Genomic DNA, 27,771 nt, shown 5'->3' with positions numbered 1-27,771 from the left:
AAATTAAGGTGCAAATAAAGCTACATCCCAAACTGCATTTGAGATCTACCAGTCAAAGCAATCAACTGAAAGACAGATATGTGGGGTAGTTCTGCCCTCAGTTGCCAACAATGACCACAGAAAACCAGATACGATATTTACCCAAATAGATAGGTAAAGTGTGCTGTCAAGTCAATGTTGGCTCCTGGCGACCACAGAGCCCTGTGGTTGTCTTTGGCAGAATACAGGAGGGGTTTACCATTGCCATCTCCCGTGCAGTATGAGATGATGCCTTTCAGCATCTTCCTATATCACTGCTGCCCGATATAGATGTTTCCCATAGTCTGGGAAACATACCAGCAGGGATTCGAACCGGCAACCCCCAGCTTGCTAGTCAAGTCATTTCACCGCTGCACCATTAGGTGGTTACCCAAATAGAAGGTGACATACAAGTTATACCTGTAATTTGCCCAAAAGAAAGAGGACTCTGAATTTAAGATGCCCTCTGCCCTGGCCATATTTAACAGGAAAAAAATTGGGAGGAAATTTGTCTTGGATTTGGGTAAATACTGTATTCTGGGTAGGTCACAAACTTAACATGACAGAAATAACCAGCCCTGTTGCTTGTTGCCTGTGGCATCCAAGAAACAAGAACAAATGGGACAGAATGGAGAGGAACTCTTAAATCAATAAATGGGGGAACAAATACAAAATGTTTGGTCTATTCCTTAATTTTGAAGTAGAACTGAAATGGAAACTTAGTTTGGTGCTAACTACTTAATGAGGGCCTTGGGAATCAATGGAAGGAGTTTTGCACCAGGGCACAATACGTACTTAGATAACACTCTTTGCTGCTGGCTCCTCTCAGGGTCAGAAGCAGTGATGTCGTTGCAAATTCAGAAGTGCAGGCGGTCTCCATGACAGCCCCCACGGCCATGCCCACCACAACAGCCAGAGAAGCTGAGAAGTACCAGCGTTCTGTCCCGGTGCGTTCCCCTCCACTACACCCCTGGTCAGAAAAGACAGCAAGTGGTAAGTGGCTGTTTCATCTCCAGTTCCCAGCATCCATTTTCTTTTATTTTCCTTCCTTTGTTTCTCCCTAGACTCTCTTCTCATCCTCCTTGAACCTCAAGGACTGCAGTGCTACTGACTCAGGGATGCAACTCTAGATGGAAGGAAGACTGTGGCTGCATTCTCACAATCACAATGATCCTTTTTAAAAAGAGAATCAGGATCAGCGAGCCTTTTGGAGCTGATTGTGAGAATGCAGGAATTCAGGGCAATCCTAGCCAAACCTCTACAGCTAACCAGCATCTATCTATCTATCTATCTATCTATCATATTTTATACTGCCTTATATGTACATCTCTAGGCAGTGTACAAAATTTAAAACAATATTTACATGGGAAGAGAGCTGGTCTTGTAGTAGCAGGCATGACTTGACCCCTTAAGCTAAGCAGGATCCACCCTGGTTGCATACGAAAGGGAGACTAGAAGTGTGAGCACTGTGAGATATTCCCCTCATGGGATGGACCCACTCTGGGAAGAACATCTAGGCTCCAAGTTCCTTCCCTGGCATCTCCAAGATAGGGCTGAGAGAGATTCCTGCCGGCAGCCTTGGAGAAGCCGCTGCCAGTCTGTGTAGACAATACTGAGCTAGATAGACCAATGGTCTGACTTGGTATATGGCAGCTTCCTATGATTTAGGAATCAACACAGATTATTTCATTTCATTTATTTTATTTTTACATTTTATATCCCGATCTTCCTCCAAGGAGCCCAGAGCAGTGTACTACATACTTAAGTTTCTCATCACAACAACCCTGTGAAGTAGGTTAGGCTGAGAGAGAAGTGACTGGCCCAGAGTCACCCAACAAGTATCATGGCTGAATGGGGATTTGACCTCAGGTCTCCCTGGTCCTAGTCCTAGTCCAGCACTCTAACCACTACACCACCTGCTGCTAAAATACACAAAACAATAAAAACAGTAGCATAAAGCAAACATAATAAAAACAGTAGCATTAAAAAAATATTAAAACAAATTACTAAAATTAATTCTAATTAAAAGCCTGTGAGAACAGGTGACTCTTGAGGGTCTTTCTGAAAACAAACAGAGAAGGTGATGCTCTTATTTCAGCAGGGAGCATATTCCGAAGCCTCGGGGCAGCCACAGCAAAAGCCTGGTCCCGGGTTGCCACCAAACAAGCCCATGGCAACTATAACCGGACCTCTCCAGAAGATCGTAACAAGCAGCAGGGTTCGTGACAAAGGAAGTGTTCTCTTAAATACCCTGGACCCAAGCTGTTAAGGGCTTTTAAAGTAATCACCAGCACTTTGTATTACACCTGGAAATATATTGGCAGCCAGTGCAGTTCTTTTAAAACCAGTGTTATGTGGTCCCTTCGTGTTGACCCAGAGACCAATCTGGCTGCTGCAATTTGGTTGCCGCAATTGTAATTTCCGGACTATGTATAAAGGCAGCCCCATGCATAGTGCATCACAGTAGTCAAGCCTGGAGGTTACCAGCATATGTACCACTTAAGGTCATTTACCTCCAGAAATGGATGTAGCTGACGTATCAGCTGTAGCATTTAATAAGGATAGTGCTAGTTGTATTAATTTTGTAGTTGATTAATTTTGTAACCAGGATCCTTGTGACTGTGAGAACAGAGCCTGTCTTCACTCTCTCTTCTCATCTCATGGACACTGCTTTCTGGACTACCAAACATTTCTTTCTTTCTTTCTTTCTTTCTTTCTTTCTTTCTTTCTTTCTTTCTTTCTTTCTTTCTTTCTTTCTTTCTTCTTCCCACATCTTCTCTTCCTGTTTTTACATCTAATCCAGTCCACTTTAATTAATGCAGAGCTTACACGAAAAAATATATTTACTATTTTAAATATTGTACAATATAGTATATAGTATAGTAAGTTTTATTTGTTCGGCCATAAACCATAACAAAATTAACTTATCAATATTATGTAAAAAAATAAATAAATCATGCAGAGATTTGTTGCATAGTATAAACTGCACAATCAGTTACATCTTCATGAACTTGGTGTAGGATTCAGAAAATATGTTATATTTATGAATATACAAGCAGTGCATAGTGAAGGAAATCAGGCACTCCTATTTGCCCTGAGAGCAGCTTCAATTCAAAACAATTCCAACTAAAAATTATCATTCTCTCTCTCTCTCTCTCTCTCATATCTGCAAACTGCTTCTTGCTCTTTCTCAGCTTCCTTCTTCTAATGGAAGAAATCCACCTATTCCAGCTCTGATGAATATCTCATTCCAAATATTCAAAAGAGAGATTCCTAGTTACGAGGAGACCTTCCCCCTTTATTAGCTTCTACTCATAAATCCTGGTTTACTTGCCAGCCAGCACTCTTCAAAAAAGAAATGGCCAATCAGAAGTCATAACAATATATTTAGTGGAAGTTGGCCAACTTGTGGACTCAGTAAGTGAAGTGTAAAAAGGATGTTCAGTTTCAGAAGCTGAATACTACAGAACAAGGAGGAAGGTGAACCTAGAGCTAAGATTTTTTTTAAAATCTCCGTCAGAAGTTCTAGGTTTAAAAGTCTTTCCCTTATTTGCAGAGTTGGGTTCTGAAGAAACTACTCTGAACCATAATTCATAAGTTTAAGGAACTTTACTTAAAATAAGAAAAACCTAGCTGAGTTACATATTTGGATGAAGAGAGAAATCTTTGTCTGTGTCTGTCTGTGTGCCTAGCTGCCTACATGACCCAGAAGCAGGTATGCAGAGAATCCATTTACATTTGGAAACCCCCACATCCCTTCAGGACTAAATCGGGATTAACCCTTTGCTTTCTGGCTGTGAATAATCGCACCACCATTGCAATTTCCAACATGGTTTACAAACGAAAGCCTGCCTTCCTGCCTTGCTACAAAATTGTCTCTTAAGAGATATGCTTTTATTTGTTTTTATTTCTTTATTGTTCAATTTATATATTGCCTTTAATAGATTATACCACTGTTCAGATTTAGACACTTCCCCTGGAAAATAAAATCCTCCAGATTGTACCAGTCTGAGATTATTTTTCTCTTTGAGAGTCATGTGCACTATAGTACTGGGGGAAAGCCAAACTTTCCCAGTATTGCATGTTGTTATAAGGATGTGAGAGCCACTCCACACATTACAGATCTACGAATCAAGGTTTGCCATTGAGTGTCCACTCATGGTGGAGCTGATACCAATCCCAACTTTCTGTCCAATGTACTTATCCAGTATGTTGGTTTTCAAGAGACAGAAGGTTCCTCGCCTGCATGAAAACTAGTTGGTCCAGACATGTGAGGATAAACATAACCATGTACACTGCTTGAGCTGCTCAGCGGAAAAGCGGGATATAAATGTTTTTTTAAAAATGTCCTAAGCCTGAAAGGAATCTGAACCTCACAGTTACCCTTCTCCTGACGAATTTTGTTGGAGATTCAGCTCCTGAAACACCAGCAACTCTATTGACCATTAGGGGCATTGGGGTAGAGATAGTGAGTAAGGGAATCTCCTCTGACCATTCTCTGTCTCTGTCCTGATGCTCCTTTGTTAGATGGATGGTCTCTGGATTCATTCTCTCACCTGAGAGACAGACTTCCATCTTCCTCCTCCACCCCCACCCCTCTCTTCATATAAGCAGCTAGGCACGTAGGCTCACGATCTATCAGATGTATTTCCTAAATGAACTACTTTCCTTCGAACTTCATTTCTCCAAACAGTCTTAATTTGCAGTGCTCTTCCTACTTGTGCACTTCAGCTGTGGATGGGGCAGATGAATAATCTATCCCCTCCAAACTCCAACAAATTTACCAATTGGTTTGGATATATAATGAAGTATAAAAATGCTGTACAAAAATAAGATCAAAATAAGATTCACTTCATTGCCATTGTAATATTGCAGCACTGGACCATGTAAGGATGGGACATGGAAATCATACCGTCGTGACAGAATTCATTCTCCAGGGGCTATCTCACAGCTGGGAACTGCAGATGTTCCTCTCTGCTCTCCTCCTACTCTTCTATGTGATCATCCTACCCGGGAACTTCCTGATCATTGGGATAATTTGGAATGATCCCTCATTGGGATCCCCCATGTTTTTCTTCCTGGCCAACCTGGCCTTGTTGGACATCTGCTACAGCTGCGTCACACCTCCAAAGATGATGGCCAACCTCTTCTCTGGCCGCACAACCATCTCCTATCTACAGTGCATGCTTCAGATATTTTTTATCCACTTTCTGGGTGGAGCTGAGATGTTTTTACTTATTGCCATGGCTATCGATCGGTATGTGGCGATCTGCCACCCCCTGCGCTATACTACCATAGTGACCAAATGTGTCTCCTGGGCTTTGGTGGTAACTTCATGGGTTGGAGGCTTCATGCATTCCATCATTCAGGTCATTCTCATCATCCAGCTCCCATTCTGTGGTCCCAATATGCTGGATAACTTCTTCTGCGACATCACCCAGATCATCAAGCGAGCCTGCACCAACACTTATATGCTAGAGTTTGTCATGTTTGTCAGTAGCGGCCTGGTCAGTGCTGCATGCTTCATCCTCCTCCTCACCTCCTATGGAGCCCTGCTGGTCAAAGTGAGGATGGGCTGCAGCCAAGGGAAGAGCAAGGCTTCATCTACATGTATCACCCACATCATTATCGTCTTCATCATGTTTGGCCCTGCCATCTACATCTACTGCCGGCCTTTCCAAGACTTTCCCTTTGATAAGGTGGTGGCATTTTTCCACACGGTGGTCTTTCCCTTGATGAACCCCATGATCTACACCCTGAGGAACAAGGAGATCAAAGTTGCTATGGGGAGACTGCTGAAGAAATATATAATTGTGGAGGGAAATTAAGAAAAATACAGGACACAGTAATGCTGTAAGGCCTGGTTTATTGTTTCCTTTTCCAATTCTAATGTATTCTAATTTGAATTTTCATCTGCATTTAATTGGATATATTTATAGTTTCAGATTTATTAAATGTTTAGATGGGTGGGGTTTCAACAGCATTTTCTCCCTAATTTATTCATGTAAAATCATTTTTATATTCATAGAAACCTATATCATTGGAGTTTGCAACATAAAAATCCACAATAAAATAAAACAAGGCAATAATAAAAAAGGAAAACCAACAAGAGGGAATATGCCTATCAGTACTTAATATCAAAAAGCCAGCTGAAATAAGCCAGCCAGCATTAAATATATTTTTTTATTTGTGTGAAGTGTTTAGGATAACCCCCTTGTACTTAACAGGGGTGGACTAAAAGACCTTTAAGCCCCTTTCAACTCTATAATTCTACTCAGAACATAAGAATAGTGTTGCTGTACCATCTTACTTATCCATCCATCCATCCATCCATCCATCCATCCATCCATTCTTTTTCTATGTAAACCACTTTGAGGAACCATTTTGTTGAAAGTTGGTATATAAATATTCTTCATTGTTGTCATCATAGTAGCATTAGGCCAGAAATCCCTCTAATTGTATTTCTTCTTCCATTTTTATCCCATGTTTCAGTCAGTTGGCTACCAAAGTGGCTTCCAACAATTATATTGGCACAGTCATGCCAGTATGGTTAAGATGAAGAGTTAAGATGAAAAGTCTTTTCAACATTCCGCCATTATAAGCCCTTAACATTTTATTGCTTATAAAATCAAATGTATCCATCCAATCCCTCTGAAATCGTGCACACATCAACTTGAGGACAAGGGCAACCATTTCTCTAAATGTGATGCAAATCCATCACATTAGCTAAGTTAGCTGATCGCATAACTGAAATGAGTCTGCCCACTGAGAATTCTGAAGCCAAAGTTGGGAGGAGTATATCCTGCCAATTTCTAGTGAGTTATGGTTTCTAGTCCTAGTTCTGAACATAGGTGCCTGATAAGGACAGTCTATGAGCCTTCTGGGCACCTGTATAGTTAAAAAACTGTTCTTTCCCCTCCATTCCTTTAATGGACATTTATTTTATTTCCCTGCCCCATTTCTTTCACCCCTAACAAAGTAGAGAAGCAAAGCCCCTCAGCAAAGGTTGGAATAAGTCACAAGAAAGCAAGTTCATTGATCCCACTGGAGCTTACTTCTGAGTAAAATATAGGGACCAAGGACCCCATGCTAGGAAGTTCCAAAGAAGGAGCCTCAAGGAAATCCTACGAATCATTCCCACCCAGCACCAAGAAACCATCATTCTGGTGTACACTGCTCTTGAATTTGCAGGTTCTCCAGCACAGCTAAACTGCCAGTGAATATGGAAGCTTCTCTTGGCCATACTTAAGAAATGAAGCCTCCATATTCACTGGCAGTTGGGCTCTAATGTAGGACTTCCATGTTCCAAGGGCAGCCTACACCACAATAATACTTATTTGGCACTGGGTGGGAATGGTTTCTGGGATTTTCTTGCTGCACTTCTTTGAAGCTGTCTGGAAGCATATAGCTGAGCATTGTGAGAAAGAGGATGCTGAGCTGGAGTTCACTTGCCTTTTCCAGCAGCATTTTGATAACTAAACCTGCCATTCTATGTGCATACCTAGAAGAAAATAAACTCCATTTAACTCAGTGGGTCTTGCTTCCATACAATGAGGGAATAGTTAAACAATCCCTGGAAAATAGTGTTGGGAGAGGAGAGAATAATTGAAAGGTCCTTTTAAAAATGTGCGTGGAAAACAATGCAAAAATCATGTGAGGTAAACTCACCACCCCACCCAGGGCACAGATTGTTCTCAAAGATCTAACATCAGCCACAGCAACCCACATGTCATAAGTTCTATTAGTACATTTAAAACAACAAGTTATTCTAGTAAGAACTAATCTTCCTACTTTCCTTTCACTGTCCCTACAACTGGACTAAATTGAGTTCAAATCATTTAGGTGGTCCACAAGTTAGACTTCTTGCACCTCAAACATTCACACACCTGCCATCTTGGATTATATCATCACAGACTACACCACTGAAGTGTCGCTACGTGTCACTCACTACAACTGTACCTAATTTGATTCAAATCGGTTAGACGGTCCACAAGTTAACCCACTTGTGCCTCAAATGTTTATACATCCACCATCTTGGATTGGGGTGGATGATATCATCACAAACTATGCCACTGGGGCATCCCTATGTGTTCCTACAGCTGTAGCATGTTTAGTTCAAAACAGTTAGGCAGTTAAGTTAGCCCACTTACACCTCAAAAGTTTATGCATCTGCCATCTTGAATTGGGGTGGAGGACATCATCCCATATTATGCCATTGAGGTGTCCCTGTGTGTCACTCACTGCAACTGTTCCTAATTCAGTTCAAATTGGTTAAATAGTCCACAAGTTAGCCTATGTATACCTCAAAGGTTCGTGCACCTGCCATGTTGAATTGGGATGGATGACATCATAACAAACTATGCCATTGGGACATCCCTGTGTGTTCCTGCTGCTGTAGTATATTTGGTTCAAATTGGTTAGGTGGTTCACAAGTTAGCCCACTTGCAACACAAATGTTTGCACATTCTACATATTGAATTGGGGTGGATGACATCATCACTGACTATGCCATTGGGGCATCCTTATGTGTCCCTACAGCAGGAGCAAATTTGGTTCAAATCAGTTAGACACTCCACAAGTTAGCCCAATTGCTCCTCAAAAGTTTACGCGTCCGCCATCTTGAATCAGGGTGTATGACATCATCAGATATTATGCCATTGAGGTGTCCCTATATATCACTTACTACAACTGTACATAATCTGATTCAAATTGGTTAGATGGTCTACAAGTTAGCCCACTTGTGCCTCAAACATTTACACAGCCACCATCTTGAATGCAGTGGGTGACATCATCACAAATGATGCCATTGGGGCATCCCTATGTGTTCCTACAACTGAACCTGATTTGGTTCAAATTGATCCAGGCATTGCAAAGTTCATGGCAGGGACACAAATATGGACACACAGAATGCCAGGTGATCTCATAAGCCTACTGGAAGGTAGGATAAAAATGCCAATAATATCTCCTCTCCTACTTTGTAGAGAATACAGCAAGAAAGAGATAGCGAGCTGGGTCTCACAATCAGTGAGACCCGGTTTGCAAGAGTGTGTGGGGAGAGTGGGCTAAACCCGCGTGCCCTGCACACAAGCAGGGCAGGAGCCCTGGGCGGCCCGATCGACCACCACACGATTGCTGGCTCCGTGAAGGAGCCGGCGGGGGCTGGGGGGAGCGGGGGCCGACCGCGGCTACTCATGATTTTTAAAAATGGGTTTGCAGAGTGCTCGCTCCACAAACCCAGTTTTAGGGGAGGGGTACTTAGGCGGGTTAACCACCGGGAGGCAACCAGGCTCACCTGCGAGCCCGGTGGCTCCCACGATCAGCCAAAATCAGGCTAGGCTTCTCTAGCCCGATTTTAGCTGATCATGTGAATAGCCTCAGCAACTGACATAATTGGGTGACAATACAAGGCCTGAAAGGGAACGTGCTACTGGGGACATGCTATCGCCCTCTGGATCAAAATGCTGACAGTGACTGGGAGTTGCAGAAGGAAATCAGGGAAGCGTCAAGGAGAGGTGTGGCAGTAATAATGGGTGACTTCAATTACCCACAAATAGACTGGGTAAATTCACAGTCAGGTCATGACCAAGAGGTAAGATTTCTAGATATGCTGAATGACTGTGCCCTAGAACAGTTGGTCTTGGAACCAACCAGAGAGAAGGCGACCTTGGACTTAATCCTGAGTGGCACCCAGTAACTGGTACGTGATGTTAGTTTCATCAACCCTTTAGGGAACAGTGGCAATAAGGTGATCAAATTCAGAATACATGCGAGGAGCGACTCACCAGGAAACTCTAACACAGACACTTTGAATTTCAGAAGAGGACATTTCTCTCAAATGAGGAGTTTGGTTTAAAATGAAAAGGAAAATCAAGAGAGTCACTTCAGAATTCATGGAATTCACTTAAAAGCACAATACTAGAAGCCCAGTTAGATTTTATACCCAAAAGGAGGAAAGGTATCACCAAGACCAGGAGGATACCAGCATGGCTAACAGGTAATGTTAAGGAAGCTATAAAGGGGAAGGAGACTTCTGTGTGGATAAAGGTGATCTGGTTGACATAGTATACCGGACTTCCCAAAAGCTTTTGACAAAGTTCCTCATCAAAGACACCTGAGAAAACTTAGCAGTCATGGGATAAGGGGACAAGTACATGTGTGGATTGCTAACTGGTTGAAGGACAGGAAACAGAGAGTAGGGATAAATGGAGAGTTTTCACAATGGAGGGAAGTAAGATGTGGGGTCCCCCAGGGATCTGTGCTGGGACCAGTGCTTTTTAATTTATTCATAAATGATCTAGAAGTAGGGGTAAGCAGAGAGGTGGCCAAATTTGCAAATGATACCAATCTCTTTCAGGAAGTAAAATCAAAAACAGATTGTGAAGAGATCCAAAAGGATCTCTCCAAAATGGGTGAGTGGGTGAGAAAATGTTAAATGCAGTTCAGTGTTGGCAAGTGTAAAGTGGTGCATATTGGGGCAAAAAAACCCAACTACACATATACGCTGATGGGATCTGAGCTGTTGGTGACTGACCAGGAGAAGGATCTTGGGGTCATGGTGGACAGCTTGTTGAAAGTGTCGACACAGTAGAACTGGAAAAGGTGCAGAAGATGGCAACCAAGATTATCAGGGGCCTAGAGCACCTTCCTTTTGTGGCAAGGTTACATCACCTGGGGCTATTAGGTTAGGAAGAAGATGACTGTATGGAGACATGACAGAGGTCCATAAAATCATCCATGGTGTGGAGAAAGTGGATAGAGAGAAATTTCTCTCTCTCTCTTTTGCATAACACTAGAACCAGGGGTCATCCCATGAAATTGACAGTATTTGCATTTCATAGGTGTGACTTGCTCTTATCGTGTTAATGTGAAGACATGTGTCAGCGCCTGCTTTGATTTATCTCCAAAAACTCTGATTTTAAAAACTCGCACATAAATTGGGATGAAGTGAAACATGGAAGAAAAAGTCCAATTTGTGTGTGGGGTGCTTCCAAAGACATCAAACGGACCTTGGCAGGAATCTGGCTTCAGTAAGAACAAACACCCTCCCTTCCAGTGGAGATTTGGGGTAAAGTCCCTGTGGGAGAAAGCTCCAGGTGGGCCTCTGGAGCTATGGTCTAGCAAAGGGGTTCCCAACCTTGAATTCCCAGATGTTGGATTACAACTCCCATCATGCCCAGAAAAGGAAAGAGGGAGGCACAAAACAAAAGGAAGAAGGAAGAAAAACTTCATATGCCTTTGGGGTGAATTTCATGATTGGCCCAATGTGTTTCAGCAAGGCCTTTATCAAGGGCTTGTCCCAATATCTCTCAGTGGTCAGAAGAGAGTATGAAAAGACATCTACTAGCTAAACTCTAATACAAAGACCAGGTCTTTTTATTAGAATTTCGCTACAATGGACGTCTTTTCTTCTGACCACTGAGAAATATTGGAACAAGAGCCCTTGATAAAGGCCTTGCCCTCCTCCATCAGAGAGGAGAGCTTGTCTTATGGTAGCACACATGAACTGTCCCCTTTGCTAAGCAAGGTCTGCCTTGGTTTGCATTGAGATGGGAGACTACATGTGAGCACTGTAAGACATGGCCCTTAGGGGATAGGGTCGTAGCTCAGTGGAAGAACAGAAGGTTCCAGGTCAGTCCCTGGCATCTCCAGGTATGGCCCGGAGAGACTGCTGCCTGCAACTTGGGAGAGTCGCTACCACTGTGTAGATAAGACTGAGCTGGATGGACCGATGGTCTGACTCAGTAGAAGGCAGCTTCTTATGTTCCTATGAAGTGCATTGGGCCAGGAATAAAGTTTATCCCAGAGGCCTTAGTTGTTTCCTCCTTTTTCATTTGCCATCATCCCCAACCATAATGGTGCAAAGGATGATGAGAGTTGTAGTCCAGCACATCTAGGGACCCAAAGATGAGAATCCCCAGTTGCAGGGGAGTAACAGTGGGAGAGAGGGCATGCCCTCAACTCCTGCCTGTGGCTTCCAGCGGCATCTGGTGGGCCACTGTGCAAAACAGGATGCTGGACTAGATGGGCCTTGGGCCTGATCCAGCAGGGCTGTTCTTAGGTTCTTAATCCCCAGTCTAGCAATCATGACTAAAACTCACATTTATTGCAATATGAAGAACAGCTTCCCACGAGCTCACTTCCATTTATGTTTCAGATGAGAGCATTCTGGTGAAATGTCCTGTTCTTGCTCTTTCAGAAACCTAACAAGTGGGACAAAGTTCACCCTCCAAATCATTGTACTTTGCACCCTCCTGTGCCCCTGCTCAATATATGTTTTCTGATCCTACCACTGTTCTCCAGGGTCATTGTCCCAACAAAACTTTGCCCTGGGATGAGAGCTGAAGTTGCTTAAGTGTCCCCCCTACAAGGATACTAACAGAGAAGACATGGATCTTCTGCTATACTCTGAGCAGTAAAACAAGACCATGTCCCAAGTCTCCTATGCATCTACTTCAGAATTGTTTTATTGACCAGGAAGTGAAGGAAGTGGGGGGTATGTCACTGCAGAAGTCAGGAATCCCAGAAGGGGTTAAGCTGTGATCCTTCTTGTGGTCTTCTTGAACTAGCAGATTTCGATATAGGGACCAATACATACTCCACGCGACTTGCTGGTGGTGAATCTTCTGGGTGCCTCCCTTATGCTCTAAAACTGGAAGCACCGTTAGATAGCACTTATGTGGCTTATTCTGCTAATACATTCCTATTGAACTGGGATCCACACAGGGGCGTAACTATAATAGGGCCAGAGTAGACAGTTGTCTGGGGGCCCTCTGCCTTGGGGGGCCCCATAGGCAAGTCACATGACTGACTCCCCCAGCCGCGCACCCGCCCGGGCTTCCTTCAGTTGTATTCATCCTCCCAAAATTGATGTGAATGTTAAGACCTGGAGCTACCAGAACAGCATGTCTTTCTCTAGTACCATTAAATGACTTGCATCGTCCACAATTTATAAAACCTTTAAAAAAATAATTTAGGATGATGTTTTATTCTGACCCATAGGTATGCTTTTTGTTACCACTATTCAGCCTCATTTAAGATTTCTTTACTTCATGAGCTGAGCTTTGGGGGGGGGGCGCATTTTAAAAACTTGTCTCTGGGCCCACGCCAACCTTGCTACGCCCCTGGATCCACATTGAGGACGACTGCGGGCTCTCTGTCTCCCCTCCCACCCCAGAGGTCATCTGCACTGCCTGTGACCTACAGTGCTAACTTTTTAATGAGGTCCCTTGAGAAGAAGAGAAGTAGGGTGTCTCTGCCGTGACTCTCTGGGGTCCTATGGCGATCTCCACAGAGCAAGGCAAGGCAGTGTGAGGGGCTCTTTCTGTGAAGAGGGAAAAGTACTTTATGCTTTATATAGAAGAAGGGAATGTGGATTTCCCCCTGCTCCTTTCTGCAGATAAATTACAAGAATTGAGTGTTTCTTTCTCTACATGTTCAGAGGTTAATTATTATTTTCAGAGGTGCCAAGGCTGAGCCCTTGAGATTCACCTTTCCCAGGTAGAGCCTCAATAAGTCCTGCCTCAAGGAATCTCACTACCTGCGTCCACCCATCCATCTTCTAAACCAACCGTTGTCTTCTCTCTATATATATATTATAGTGTCATGCTTCTCTGTCTCTCTGTTTTCTACCTAATCTTGTCAGCCATTTATTATCCTATGCAACCTTCCTTCCTTCCTTTCTTCCCTCTCTCCCTCCTTCCTTTTCCCCCTCTCTCCCTCCTTCCCTCCCTCCTTCCTTCCTGACCAGTAAAGTTTGAGGTTATTTTTATGGTGGGGGATGCGGAATCACCCATTCAGAAACAAAAATCACTGCTGTTTCTTCCTTATTTTTGGCATCCCTGCTAACTATTGATAAAAGTAATCCAGAAAACAAACACACACACACACACACCCTTGAAGATACCTTACCCTAGTGGCAATATTTTTTTTTCATTAATTCATTAATTCATTCGTTTTTATTCGATTTCTATGCTGCCCTTCCAAAAATGGCTCAGGGTGGTTTACATTTAAAACATCTAATGTTTATAATGTAAAAACATTTAATGTAAAGTAATGTAATGACATTTACCCCCTCGGAGTAGATAAAGCACCAGCTAACGCTGCCCCCTCCAATGAACAGTGGATTTTTCCCCCACTTCTTTCTGTCTTGATTTGCTGCTTCCTCCATTCAACCCGCCCAGTGAGCAGATATATCATCTCCATCTGCACACCATGTGTAGGCAGAAGATGTGCCAATATAAAGCGGTTCCATTCTGATGCTCAGCTTTCAGCTGAATTTGCAAAGAGGTTGCTCCAGGATACCTTGACGCACTTCTGCTGGAGTTTGCAGGTAGCTGAAAAATCAGTTGGGGTCATGTTTACTTATGTATTTCTATTGTATTGTATTGTATTGTATTGTATTGTATTGTAGTGTTTTTTTTAACCTATTTATTTACTTGGAATATTTATATCCCGCCCCCTCACACTGCTGCTCAGAGGGGCTTACAATAAGCCAACTGTTAAATTTAAACCAAGTGTTAAATTTTGCCATGAGGCACACACGAGCTCATTTCTTTCTCTTACGCAAAGATTGAGCTCATTTCTTTCTCTTACGCAAAGATCGCTTTCATTTTCAACAACCCCTGCTGTTATCTGTTAGCAGTTAACCCCTGCTAACTTGGCAAAGAGGCACGTTTTTAACGTGGTGATTCTCTTTATTTAGCAGGGGGAGAGTAACTGGCCCTATCCACCCCTAGCACAGAACCTCCAGTGACTGCTGCTGGTGACTATCTTATGGTTTTATTTTAGATTGTGAGCCCTTTGGGGACAGGGAGCCATCTTATTTATTTATTATTTCTCTGTGTAAACCACCCTGAGCCATTTTTGGAAGGGCAGTATAGAAATCGAATGAATGAATGAATGAACAAAACAAAAAAAAAAGTTCTCTGAGCTTGTGAGAGATGTGATGTATTGCAGACTAACCAAAAGTAGCTCTCTGGTTGTCTCTCCCTGCCTTCCTTCCTTACCTTCTCTCTCTAAAAGCCGTGCCCCATATGGTGTTGCTATGGCACAATGGAAAGCATTTGCGTTGCTGGACCACTCACAGATAGGACAGAATCACAAGCAGTGGGGAGACTGTTCCACATGCTTACAATATAGGAAACATAGGAAACTGCCATATACTGAGTCAGACCATTGGTCTATCTAGCTCAGTATTGTCTTCACAGACTGGCAGCGGCTTCTCCAAGCTTGCAGGCAGGAATCTCTCTCAGCCCTATCTTGGAGAAGCCAGGGAGGGAACTTGGAACCTTCTGCTCTTCCCAGAGCGGCTCCATCCCATGAAGGGAATATCTTGCAGTGCTCACACTTCTAGTCTCCCATTCAGATACAACCAGGGCAGACCCTGCTTAGCTAAGGGGACAAGTCATGCTTGCTACCACCAGACCAGCTCTCCTCTCAAAATATGATTGTAATACTGCATGCAGCCACCATATGACCATCAGAGACAATGGTGTGTTACAAAGGCAGGCAGGCATAAGTGTACTCCGAGATGACAGAAGATGGCTTTGACCCTTAAGAGTGTTTCAGGCATTAGCCAACAGGCAGACTAATGGAAATGCTGCCAATTACTTCAGAAATAGATAGTGTCAAGCTGTGGGGAATAACTGCATTCTCCAAATTCCAGAAAAATCAGCATTCCGATCTCAGTTGCTTTATAGAGTAGATAGCCCCTGGAATTTGAGATACAAAACCTGCTGCTTGGGGGATAAATATATTAAACTTGTGGCAATGTATGGGGAAGTGTGTGATCTTTTTGCAGTGGTGGTGGTGGTGGTGGTGGTGGTGGTGTGTGTGTGTGTGTGTGTGTGTGTGTGTGTGTGTGTATGTGAGTGATTTACACTGGACTACTCGTAACCATTTGCACCTGCACCAGGGCCCCAATCCAAATTGTGATTAACCACAGACAGCTAGAGAGAATCTGACAAAGAAGAAGCACTGTGTTTTGTCTGGAGCTGATGCATCCTTGGCATAAACCTGCTCTCTTTGGGGACCTGAGGCAGAATCAGTGGCTTGGCTATCTTCCTACAGTGTTATATTTGAAGGGTGGGAGGCAGCTCAGACCAGTTTTGCTAAGTAGGGTTTGGGGACAAAACAGTTAGTGTAAACCCTAGGTCTTATCACTCAGAAGTGGGGAACGGGACAGTTTTTAAATCTATCATGATGTCCTCCTTCTCCTGTACATACAGCAACATAGAGGCTACCTGAATATGCTTCTGTGCTCTGAACAAGCTCCTAAAACAAATCCAGGAACTGTTTTCTCTTTGCAAATACTTGCCCCAGGAAAAAGCGCTGGCTATATTCTCTTCCATCCTGAAAGTGAGTGCGATTCAAAGTACATTCCACTTTTGCTGTAAGCAGAGCAGGCAAATTTCCCATTTTGAAAGTACACAAAGTTCCCCACCAAACTACCGAGCTACACAAAAACATAGAGACGTGACCATCTCTTCACTTTCCCCAAGCAACATTATTCTTGTAACATCTGCTCAGTTATATTCCCATTTACAGAGAAGATTAGACTTTGCTAGATGTCACTAAGAACAGATAGCTGTATTTGGGAGGATGAGTGGTTCCTTTGGGAGGTGAAGACAAACCTGAGAATGCAGTACCCACAATGTTGTTCCAAAAAGCCCGTGTGAGGTGGACACCACTAGCTTTGGGAACATCATCTGTCATTGTCAGTGCCTGATACAGAGATAAAGAGGCTTTGTTTAGATAAACTGTGTGGCTGCCATGAGGGAAGTATCTCATTACTCTCTCCTTTCTCCCCTCCAGGTTTTTGTTGCTGTTGTTGTTATTGCTGCTGCTGCTGACAGGCAAGCAAATGGCGTGGGAAAACAGGACTGTGGTGACCGAGTTTGTGCTCCTAGGCCTCTCCCAGTCCCAGGAAATCAAGCTCTTCTTATTTGTGCTCTCCTTCCTCCTGTGGCTACCCTCTTCAGCAACCTTCTCATCCTCGTGGCAATTTCCCAGGACCACTGCCTTTTAGATTCCCCCATGTTCTTTCTGCTGAGTCATCTGGCGTTTTTGGACCTCTGCATGTCCTCTTTTACCACCCCCAGGTTCCTCTTTGATTTCTTTGCCCAACACCAAGCCATCTCCTTCCAGGGCTGCATGGCACAAATCTTCTCCGTCCACCTCTTTGGAGGCAGTGAGATGCTCCTGCTGATGGTTATGGCTTATGACCGATATGTGGCCATCTGTCATCCTCTCCACTACTCCTCACTCATGAGCCGGAACCATTGTGTGGGGTTTGTGCTGGCCTCCTGGGCCAGTGGACTCCTCCACACCAGTGTGCAGTTGGGCTTCATCATCAACATCCCTTTCTGTGGGCCAAACCATGTGAATAGCTTCTTCTGTGACATTCCCTTGGTCATCAAGTTGGCTTGTGTTGATATCTATCCCCTGGAGGTCATGATGATGGCCAACAGTGGCATCTTGTCACTGGTGTGTTTCATCACTTTACTTATCTCCTATGGACTCATTCTCTCTGCAGTCTACTCCCGGGCTCCCTCTGAAGGAACCTCCAAGGCTGTCTCCACATGTACTTCTCACCTCTTAGTGGTCACCATGTTCTTCGGGCCCTGTATATTTATCTACCTGCGCCCCTATACCTACGCTACCATTGATAAAGTGCTCTCCATCTTCTACACCACCATCACCCCCTTGCTAAACCCCACCATCTATGCTCTGAAGAACAAGCAGATGAAAACTGCCATTGGAAGGCTGTTGATAAGATGTTCTGGACACGTTTCTGCTGAGATTCCCACCATTCCAGCAGGGGAGATAGCCTCTTGGAGACACAAAAGAAACTGCCTTCCATGCAAGCCAAAACTTAATTCAGTGTCACTATTACCAGTTGTATAATTTGGGTATTGTATAGCCAAGGGGCAGATGAGAAATAAGCAGCCAACAGAGTGGTACAAGGCACCAGACGGTTTTCAAATAAAGGACAATATGAGGATCTCCACTCCCATCTAGACCAGGAATTTTTAACCTTGGGCCTCCAGATGTTGTTGTACTAGAACTCCCATCATCCCCAGACATGGCCTTTGTGGCTGAGGATGATGGGAGTTGTAGTCCATCAACATCTGGGGGCCCAAGGTTAAGAAACCCTGATCTAGAGCACTTCTTATAAATATATGTGTAATGACTTATCTTTGTGGCCATAAACTGGTATGGTAGTCTTAACTTTCACTCATGAAGTAGAATAAAGAATAGAGTTTGCTACAGATGGTCCCATTTATATTGTTTGTTAAATTAACACTATGTGTCAGGTTCACAACAGAGGTGTATTTATTTGTTTGTTGCATTTTAAAACTGCTTTTCTGCCTTGACAAAAGCATCCAAAGCAGTTTGCAATATTTTTTTTTAAACCAACCCAACAAGTTGGTTTACAAAGATTTACAAAGTATTATTATCTCAGGCCATTGATGGACTTTTTAAGAAAAGAAGAAAAGAGCTCCCAGTCCTGGGCACCTCCTTTCTTGGCCTCCTCTCAGGGCACATAGATATTTTCAGTACTCCTGTAGCAAAGCACCGTAGAGGGCAGCCCTGGGCAAGATCTGAATTTGTATTTATCCTAACACAATCATACTGTATAGGGTAAACTGCCCAGTAGCTGAGTGTTGAATACATGGATGATGTCATTGCATGTGCAGTAACTCACCGGGAGAGGTTTCTGCAGAGATTCCCACCATTCCAGCAGGAGGACTGGCCTCTTGGAGACACAAAAAAGAAACTTCTTGCTTACATCACAGCAGCTTATCCCCTGCTAACTGAGCAAAGAGGCACCTTTTAAAAGTGGCAATTCTCTTTATTGGCAAGGGGAGAGCAACTGGCCCTATCCATCACAGCATCCCTCCAGTGGCTGTTGCTGATGTCTATCTTATGTTTCTTTTTTGTGATTGTGAGCCCTTTAGGGACAGGGAGCCATTTTATTTATTTACATCTATGTAAACCACTTTGGGAACTTTTGTTGAAAAGCGGTATATGAATATTCGTCGTATTTGTATTTGTATCTGTATTCAATAGGTACAAATACGGATACGATAGGGTGAGAACCTAGAGTGGCGAGAGCATATTTGGACCAGAGACAAAAGGGTGGAGCCCAGTTGGGCGAGCCTCCAATCAAGGAGCAGATCCGGTTTTAAGGAAGGAGGCAATGGTTGCTCACTGGCCCATGCCTGCAGAGGAGGAGTGGCACTCCGAGTTCCAAAGAGAGGTGGGGATGAGCTTCAGGGACAGAGGATGAGCCATGAGAGGAGGATGGATGATGAGCCAAAGACAGTCATTCTGAACCTGGAGTAGCACCCATGAATAAATCCTGCAGCCAAAGGTGTGAAGCAAATCCTTTGGGGAAACTGGGGGAACCAGGTTGTTGGCTGTCACCACATCTTATGGCAGAGAATTCCACAAGTTGATTATGCGTTGTATGAAAAAGTATCTCCATTTGCTGGTCCTAAATTTCCTGGCAATCAATTTCATGGGATGATCCCTGGTTCTAATGTTATGCGAGAGGGAGAAGAATTTCTCTCTATCCACTTTCTCCACTCCATGCATGATTTTATAATACCTCTATCATGTCTCCCCGCAGTAGTCTTTTTTCTAAACTAAAAAGCCCCGGGTGGTGTAGCCTTGCCTCATAAGAAAGGTGCTCTAGGCCCCTGATCATCTTGATTGCCCTCTTCTGTACCTTTTCCAGTTCTACAATGCCATTCTTTAGTTGTGGTGACCAGAATGGTACACAGTACTCCAAGTGTGGCTGCACCATAGTTTTGTATAAGAGCATTATAATATTAGCAGTTTTATTTTCAACCCCCTTCCTAACGATCCCTAGCATGGAATTGGCCTTTTTCACAGCTGCCACACATTGAGTCAACGTGTTCAATGAGCTGTCCACAATGACCCCAAGGTCCCTCTCCTCGTCAATCACCGACAGTTCAGATCCCATCAACATATATGTGGTTGGGGTTTTTTTGTCCCAATGTGCATCACTTTACACTTGCCAGCATTGAACTGCATTTGCCATTTTGTCACCCAATCACCCAGTTTGGAGAGACCCTTTTGGAGCTCCTCACAATCTGTTTTGGATTTCCCTATCCAAAAGGGTTTGATGTCATCTGCAAATCTGGCCACCTCGCTGCTTACCCCTGCTTCTAGATCATTTATGAATAAATTAAAAAGCACCAGTCCGAGTACAGATCCCTGGGGGATCCCACTTCTTACTTCCCTCCATTGTGAAAACTCTCCATTTATACCTACCCTCTGTTTCCTGTCCTTCAACCAGTCAGCAATCCACACATGTACTTGTCCCCTTATCGCATGACTGCTTAGTTTTCTCAGGAGTCTTTGATGAGGAACTTTGTCGAAAGCTTTTTCGAAGTTCAGGTGTACTATGTCAACTGGATCACCTTGATCCACACACTTGTTGATACTCTCAAAGAACTCCAAATTATCAATCCTGTCCCTTTCTGTTTTATCTGAATGCTTTACACCCTTGCACCTTACAGGATGGCATTTGCCGATCTGGATACTGCCCAGCTCCTGTTAGCTAGTCCCCACACATCATTTTAAAAGCTGCTCTGCAAACTTTTTTATTTTAAGCACCAGCACTCTGGTTCCATCTTGATTCAAGTGCAGCTCATCCCTTTTGTACAGGCTTTGCTTGCCCCAAAATGTATCCCAGCACCTAACAAATCTAAACCCCTCCTTCTGGCACCAATGTCTCATCCATGCATTGAGACCCCTTGGCTCTGCCTGTCTCGCTGAACTGGCACATGGAACAGGAACATTCTTCTGAGAATGCTACCTTGAGGGTCTTGTACTTCTTATGCTACCTATCAGCCTAAATTTGGCTTCCAGGACCGACTACATTTCACCACATCGTTGGTGCTGATATGCACCACAACAGCTGTCTCCTCCCCAGCAACTGCCTAACAGCCTATCTAGATGTGACATGATGTCTGAAACCTTCACACCAAGCAGGCAAGTCACTGTGCAGGCAACACACTGGTCACAAATCCATCTCTCTATACCTCTGATGATTGAATTGCCCACTCCAAGGAGGCCCGGTGGAGTATCCCCTGTGCAAGAGGATATGGGCTCATCATCCACGGAAGGGGTCTCTTCTAAAAGAGCATTTCCCTCTTCCTCAGACTGAAGTCCTCCTTCCCTGAGACCTTCATTCTCCCTGAAAACAGAATTGCTATCAGCTTTGGAGTGGGATTCCTCTACCACATCCCTGAAGGTCTCATGCACATGCCTCTCTGTCTCTCTGAGCTTCTCCAGATCCTCCACCTTGGTCTCGAGGGAACAAACTTGTTCCCTGAGAGCCAGGAGCTTCTTGCACCAAGCACACAGCCATGACTTCTGCCCATGGAGCAAATATTATTATTATTTATTTACACAATCAGACAGGTGTTATTGACTGGTTTGTTTTATCTAGACATCGAGTCCTTCCCAAGGACCTGGGATGGCTGAATTTTATTATCAATATTCTTGCTGTTATTATAGATATCGTCACAGAATATAGGCTGTTCCCAGTAAAGCTGCCTTTTGTAATTGGCTGATGGTGATTTCTGTGGCCCCTATGGTGTTGAGGTGCTTTTCAAGTTGTTTTGGAACTGCACCTAGGGCGCCAATTACCACTGGGATTATTTTGGTCTTTTTCTTCTATTCTGCTATCCCCTGGTATTGCTATGTCAATTATTTTAACCTGTTTTTCTTTCTTCTCGACTACAGTGATTGTGTAGCAGATGTTTGTCTGTTTGTAGTCGGAAGTCCCATAATATTTTTACATCTTCATTTTCTACCACTTTTTCAATTTTATGGTCCCACCAATCTTTGGCTACAGGTAGCTTGTATTTTTTGCAGATGTTCCAGTGTATCATCCTGGCTACCTTGTCATGCCTTTGTTTGTAGTCAGTCTGTGCGATCTTTTTACAAAAGCTGATGAGGTGGTCCACGGTTTCATCTGCTTCTTTACAAAGGCGGCACTTGCTGTTTGTTGTTGACTTTTCGACTTTTGCTCTTATTGCATTTGTTCTTAGTGCCTGTTCTTGTGCAGCCAGTATTAAACCCTCTGTTTTTTTCTTCAAGTTGCCATTCTTAAGCCATTGCCAGGTCTTGGTGATGTCTGATTTTCCACTTATATTGTGCGAATATTGACCATGCAGTGGCTTATTTCTCCATTTTTCTGCCTGGTTCTTGACTTGTTCTTTCTTGTAGGCCTGCTTTGTTTCATTGGTGTTGAATAGTTTCTCGTTCTTGACCATTTGAAGTGCAGCTTCTTCACTGTCCTTGATATGTTCTTCAAGTCCTCTTTTCTCCTCCTCTACTGTTTGATGGACTTGCAGCATTCCTCTTCCACCTGAGCTGTGAGGGAGGTATAGCCTATCTACATCATTGCGGGGGTGCAGAGCATGATTGATGGTCATGATTTTCCTGGTCTTACGATCTAGCATCTTTAGCTCTGCCTGGGTCCAGTCTATTATTCCTGCACTGTATCTGATAACAGTGTGTTTATGGCTTGTATGGTGTTTATGGCTTGTATGGTGTTTATGGCTTGTACGGTGTTCCCGCCATTGAGTTTGGACTTGAGGATTTTTCTAACTCTCCTGATATATTCACTTCCCATTTTTCTTTTAACTTTACCATGTGCAATGTTATCAGCCTGGAGAATGCCCAAGTATTTGTAATGTTCCTTCTCTTCCAGGTTCTTGATCTTGCTTCCATTGTGCAGTTCTATTCCTTCTGTTTTTCTCATTTTTCCTCTGTTCATTGTTAATGCAGCACACTTGTCTAGTCCAAACTCCATTGCTATATCGCTACTGAATATACGGACAGTGTTTAACAGTGATTCAATTTCTGACTGGGACTTTCCATACAACTTCAGATCATCCATGTAGAGCAGATGGTTTCTGTTTGTAGTCGGAAGTCCCATAAAATTATTATTATCATTATTATTATTATTTTACACAGTCAGACAGGTGTTATTGACTGGTTTGTTTTATCCAGACATCGAGTCCTTCCCAAGGACCTGGGATGCCAGAATTTTATTGTCAATGTTGTTGCTGTTGTTATAGATATTGTTGCAGAATATAGGCTGTTCCCAGTAAAGCTGCTTTTTGTAATTGGCTGATGGTGATTTCTGTGGCCCCTATGGTGTTGAGGTGCTCTTCAAGGTCTTTTGGGACTGCACCCAGGGCGCCAATTACCACTGGGATTATTTTGGTCTTTTTCTATTATTATTATTATTATTATTATTATTATTTCAATCTCTATACTGCCCTTCCAAAAATGGCTCAGAGTAGTTCACACAGAGAAATAATAAATAAATGAGATGGATCCCTGTCCCCAAAGGGCTCACAATCTAAAAGAAACATAAGATAGACACCAGCAACAGTCACTGGAGGTACTGTGCTGGGGGTGGATAGGGCCAGTTGCTCTCCCCCTGCTAAATAAAGAGAATCACTACATTAAAAAGGTGCCTCTTTGCCAAGTTATCAAAGGTTATAGTCATACATGTGACACTCTGTGCAGTACACTGGGAAGTGCACCCTCCCCTGCTGGCTTTCTATCTTCATAACTGAAAGCTTAATGAAAGTATGCCTTTTGCAGTGTTTCAGGTAAAAGAAAAAAAATCTCCAAAATGTTCTATCTACAATTTTTATTTACTTAGAATATTAAATAGAGGAAAAAATAATTTGACACCCCTTAAAACTTGGCACCCTAGACAATCACCTGGTTCTCCTATATGGTCGGGCTGCCCCTGATGCTGGACTTCGAACGGGGCTTGCTTTGATCCGACAATGAACTTCTCCTTGCTTTGATCCAACAATGCACTCTCTTAAGCAAGACACGTAGCAAATAACTGATACATTAACTGAATAGTATGTGTGCCTTAGAGGTTAAGATATCCTGAATATGTACTCTTTCTTTAAATTTAGTGCAAGTCAGTCAATCTAGGGGATCTGAGTAAACAACAAATGTACACACACACACAAAAATCAGGCCATACAAAACTAAAGTAAGTCTGCCCCTGGCACTAAGCTAACAATTTCTGAACTTGGACCACAGATTCCTGTGGCAAAATGATGTCATTCATTCTTTCCTTAATCCAGCTCTCTCTAGGGGCATATGCATCTTGCCAAACTCATTTCTACTTTTTAACAAGGTCCCCAGGTTAGGAACTGGGCTGACCTCCAGGAGCATCATGAGTGCAAAGTAATCAGCCACACTTTCTGGACCCAGAGAAGGCATAAACATGAGGAGATCTGTAGATGGATTGAATGGGAGGTGGGGTGGGGCTCCCTATCCTATTTCCATCAGAGGATGCGAATGGTAAGTGACATTCACTCTCCAATTCCTTCCTCTGTTTCCTCATCTCTTGTGTTCTTTCCTTGAGTGTCCTTTACTGCAGTCGGTAAGCCTTCTAGCTCTCTCCATGTTTCAGTGTTATTATTAACTTTAAAATGTCTCCTTTTCCCCCCACAATGCTCTTTCTTTCAGAGCAGCAAAGCTCCATCACACTGGTTTTCAAGGGTGAATATTTGCTGTAATGGGCAGAATGTTCAGAATGTAGGGAATGGAGCTAAGCAATACAAATATATGGGGGGGGAGGAAGGAAGGAAGGAAGGAAGGAAGGCTCATGTCCACACTGTATGTGACATTCATCTTTTCTGTTTCCAACAGCAGTTGTGTAAAAACAGATGCACATTTTACACGCCAGAGAAATACCTGACAAAAAGAGTGAGTGAGATTTGAGACAGGGGCATAACTAGAATAGGGGAAGGGGAGACAGTTGTCTGGGGGCCCACTGCCTTGGGGGACCCCCCAGAGGCAAGTCACATGACTGACTCCCCCAGCCGCGCATCCACCCGGGCTTCCTTGAATTGTATTCATCCTCCGAAATTGATGTGAGTGTTAAGACCTGGAGCTACCAGAACAGCATGTCTTTCTCTCATACCATTAAAGGACTTGCATTGTCCACAGTTTACAAAACCTTTTTAAAAACTTAGGATGAAGTTCTATTGTGGCACACAGGAGATAGATAGATAGATAGATAGATAGATAGATAGATAGATAGATAGATAGATAGATAGATAGATAGATAGATAGAAATTTTACTATGCTTTTTGTTACCACTATTCAGACTCATTTAAGATTTATTTACTTCATGAGCTGAGCTTCAAGGGGGCGGGGGCATTTTAAAATCTTGTCTCTGGGCCCACTCCAACCTTGCTATGTCCCTGATTTGAGAAATGTGTAACATAGAACTACAATCTAGAGGTGTCTTTATTAGAACCCAAAGTCACAAAATCTTAAACAAGTTTTCAAGTTCTCCAGCATTTTACATCAGGCTGGATTTTAAGTGAAGCAAAAAACAAAAAAACCAGTCTTTAAATGAGTACAGGAGGAGTTGAGTAGATTCGTGCTGATCAGCCTCACTCGATACTAGACCTGATTGTAGACCTGATCGTACTTTGGCTGCAGTGGAGACAAACAAGCAGAGCAGAGCAAAAGCAAATACACTATTAGCAGATACCCTGGTAATAGTCAGCTCTAAAACTGCACCATCTTTGTTCCTATTTCTTCAAAACTGCCAGCTGCTGTTTCTTTCTCACACAGACCCATTACTTCTGTTTCCTTCCCTCTCCCAAGATCTCTTTCTCCTAGTTTTCTCCTTATTTTAAACACTGGGGAGAGATCCACATCTAACCATCAGCTAACTATTGGCCCCCACTGATGAAACATCAACCAAACATCCTAGACCATTAACAAGCAATTTCTCTAGTACAGGACGGGTTGGCCAGCAACCATAACATAGCAAACATTTAGCACTTAGCAATAGCAATAGCACTTACATTTATATACCGCTCTATAGCCGGAGCTCTCTAAGCGGTTTACAATGATTTAGCATATTGCCCCCAACATTCTGGGTACTCATTTTACCGACCTCGGAAGGATGGAAGGCTGAGTCAACCTTGAGCCCCTGGTCAGGATCGAACTTGTAACCTTCTGGTTACAGGGCGGCAGTTTTACCACTGCGCAACCAGGGGCTCTTTGAGCTATGATTAAAGGAATGAGGCTCATGCATATGACCAACCAGCAGGGAAGGAGAACCAGACGCACTCCTGATTTTCAGTCATGTGCGTGCACGTATTAAGGTAGGAGGAGGGGAGAGTGATTGTGTGTGAGGCGGCAGCAGGTGGGATGGGCTTGCCCCACCCACTTTCTGTTGCCAACCTTTTACTGAGGTAAGGGGGAAAGTCATCCTACCAAGCTGCTGCCTTGCACACGCTCATTCTCCCCACCTCCTACCTTAATGTTTGCAAGCACACAACAGAAAATCAGGAGCTCATTCAGCTCTCTGACCCAGGCTGGGTGCTTCTCCTACCCTGCCAGCGCTCAAGTGAACAAGCCAACTAATTGGCAAGAAAGTGATTATATAAAGATGAGAATAAATTTAACTTTAATTACATACATCTTGAACAATGATGTCATGAGAGGGTTTTTTGGGATCCCTTGTTAGTGTTTATTTTATTTTTATTTTATTTTTATTATTATTAATTTGATTTCTATACCGCTCTTCCAAAAATGGCTCAGGGTGGTTTACACAGAGAAACAGTAAATGAATAAGATGGATCCCTGTCCCCAAAGGGCTTACAATCTAAAAAGAAACATCAGATAGACACCAGCAACAGTCACTGGAGGTACTGTGCTGGGGGTGGAGAGGGCCAGTTGCTCTCCCCCTGCTAAATAAAGAGAATCACCACATTAAAAAGGTGCCTCTTTGCCAAGTTAGCAGGGGTTAGCAGGGATTTAACACTATTTATTTTTTAATTTCTCCCAGCGTTACCTTTCTTCGTTGCCACCTTAAATAGGTGTATAAACAGGATTTGCATAATTGTGGCTCTTCTGTACCGGAAGCGTAGTATTGTGAGCATGAGGGGCATGGACAAAGTCACACTCCGTTTCTTTGAAGTTGGATGAAAATAAAGTTTATTAAGAGCAAATTTGGAAAATCACTTGATTCTCTACATAGGCAGTCGGGTGGCTTGCGTGCTTAGTTACAGCACTGATGTTTTAACATAACAGTATCTCTTTATCCACTTCAGACATAAACAACACTTTCATGAGTCTTGGTTTTACAACTGTTTCCTTTCCAAGTTCATATAACTAATTCACTTTACCTTTATTTTATTTTTTAACTTAAAACCTGACTTGGTTCTCTTCCCTTCCCAGCCTTCCTACCAGGCTGTGTGACAGACACCAGGGTCATTCTCATGACTGGGTGGGCCAGGTGGCAGGCAAGTGGGGAGGGGAAGGCTTGTTTTACTCACCTCCCCCCCCCCAGACGATTGAGAAGCAGCGCTGCGTTCCTGCAGCTCTGAGATCTGGAGGCCGGAACGACTGTTCCAGACCCTGGAGATCCCACAATGCACCGTGCAAGTAAGTGGTGCATTGTGAAGATTCCCCCAATAATGGGTGGGCACGTATCAGTGCTTCAGCATCGGCTGCAAGCAGCTGGCACTGACACATGATCGAGTAAACGCGGTTATGGGAGTGCTCACTCCCTTAAGTTCATTTAAGAGGCAGACTTCTCTGACGGGTTTGCCGCCGAGGTGCCGCCGGGAAGCATTTGGCTCCTGCAGGTTCTCACGGGCAGGGCTTTGCTGCCCTAGCCCCGTCTTGGCTGCTCATGAGAACAGC

General features: G+C 43.5%; 2 protein-coding genes across 3 annotated transcripts; both read left to right on the top strand.

Annotated features, from left to right (window-relative positions):
* Positions 1-879: 879 nt before the first annotated feature.
* On the top strand, positions 880-16,953 carry LOC128328828 (olfactory receptor 4N5-like). 2 transcript variants are annotated; one of them, XM_053258930.1, is made up of 3 exons: positions 880-1,011; positions 4,894-5,871; positions 16,831-16,953. In XM_053258930.1, the coding sequence occupies exons 1-2, from the start codon at positions 897-899 to the stop codon at positions 5,844-5,846; spliced, it is 1,068 nt and encodes a 355-aa protein (XP_053114905.1). In that variant the 5' UTR covers positions 880-896; the 3' UTR covers positions 5,847-5,871; positions 16,831-16,953. The 2 variants fall into 2 exon arrangements, with proteins under 2 accessions (XP_053114905.1, XP_053114904.1); XM_053258929.1 differs by lacking the exon at positions 16,831-16,953 and having other exon boundaries at positions 4,894-6,001.
* On the top strand, positions 5,817-18,156 carry LOC128328827 (olfactory receptor 4K3-like). The gene is given in 3 exon segments (XM_053258928.1): positions 5,817-5,871; positions 16,831-16,979; positions 16,982-18,156. Coding segments are annotated over 3 exon segments (1,095 nt in total). The 5' UTR covers positions 5,817-5,866; the 3' UTR covers positions 17,923-18,156.
* Positions 18,157-27,771: the final 9,615 nt, after the last annotated feature.

The sequence above is a fragment of the Hemicordylus capensis genome, chromosome 6, assembly GCF_027244095.1.
Source record: "Hemicordylus capensis ecotype Gifberg chromosome 6, rHemCap1.1.pri, whole genome shotgun sequence".
Taxonomy (NCBI): domain Eukaryota; kingdom Metazoa; phylum Chordata; class Lepidosauria; order Squamata; family Cordylidae; genus Hemicordylus; species Hemicordylus capensis.
Note: the sequence above shows the minus strand (reverse complement) of the source record. Positions and strands in the feature narration are given on the sequence as shown.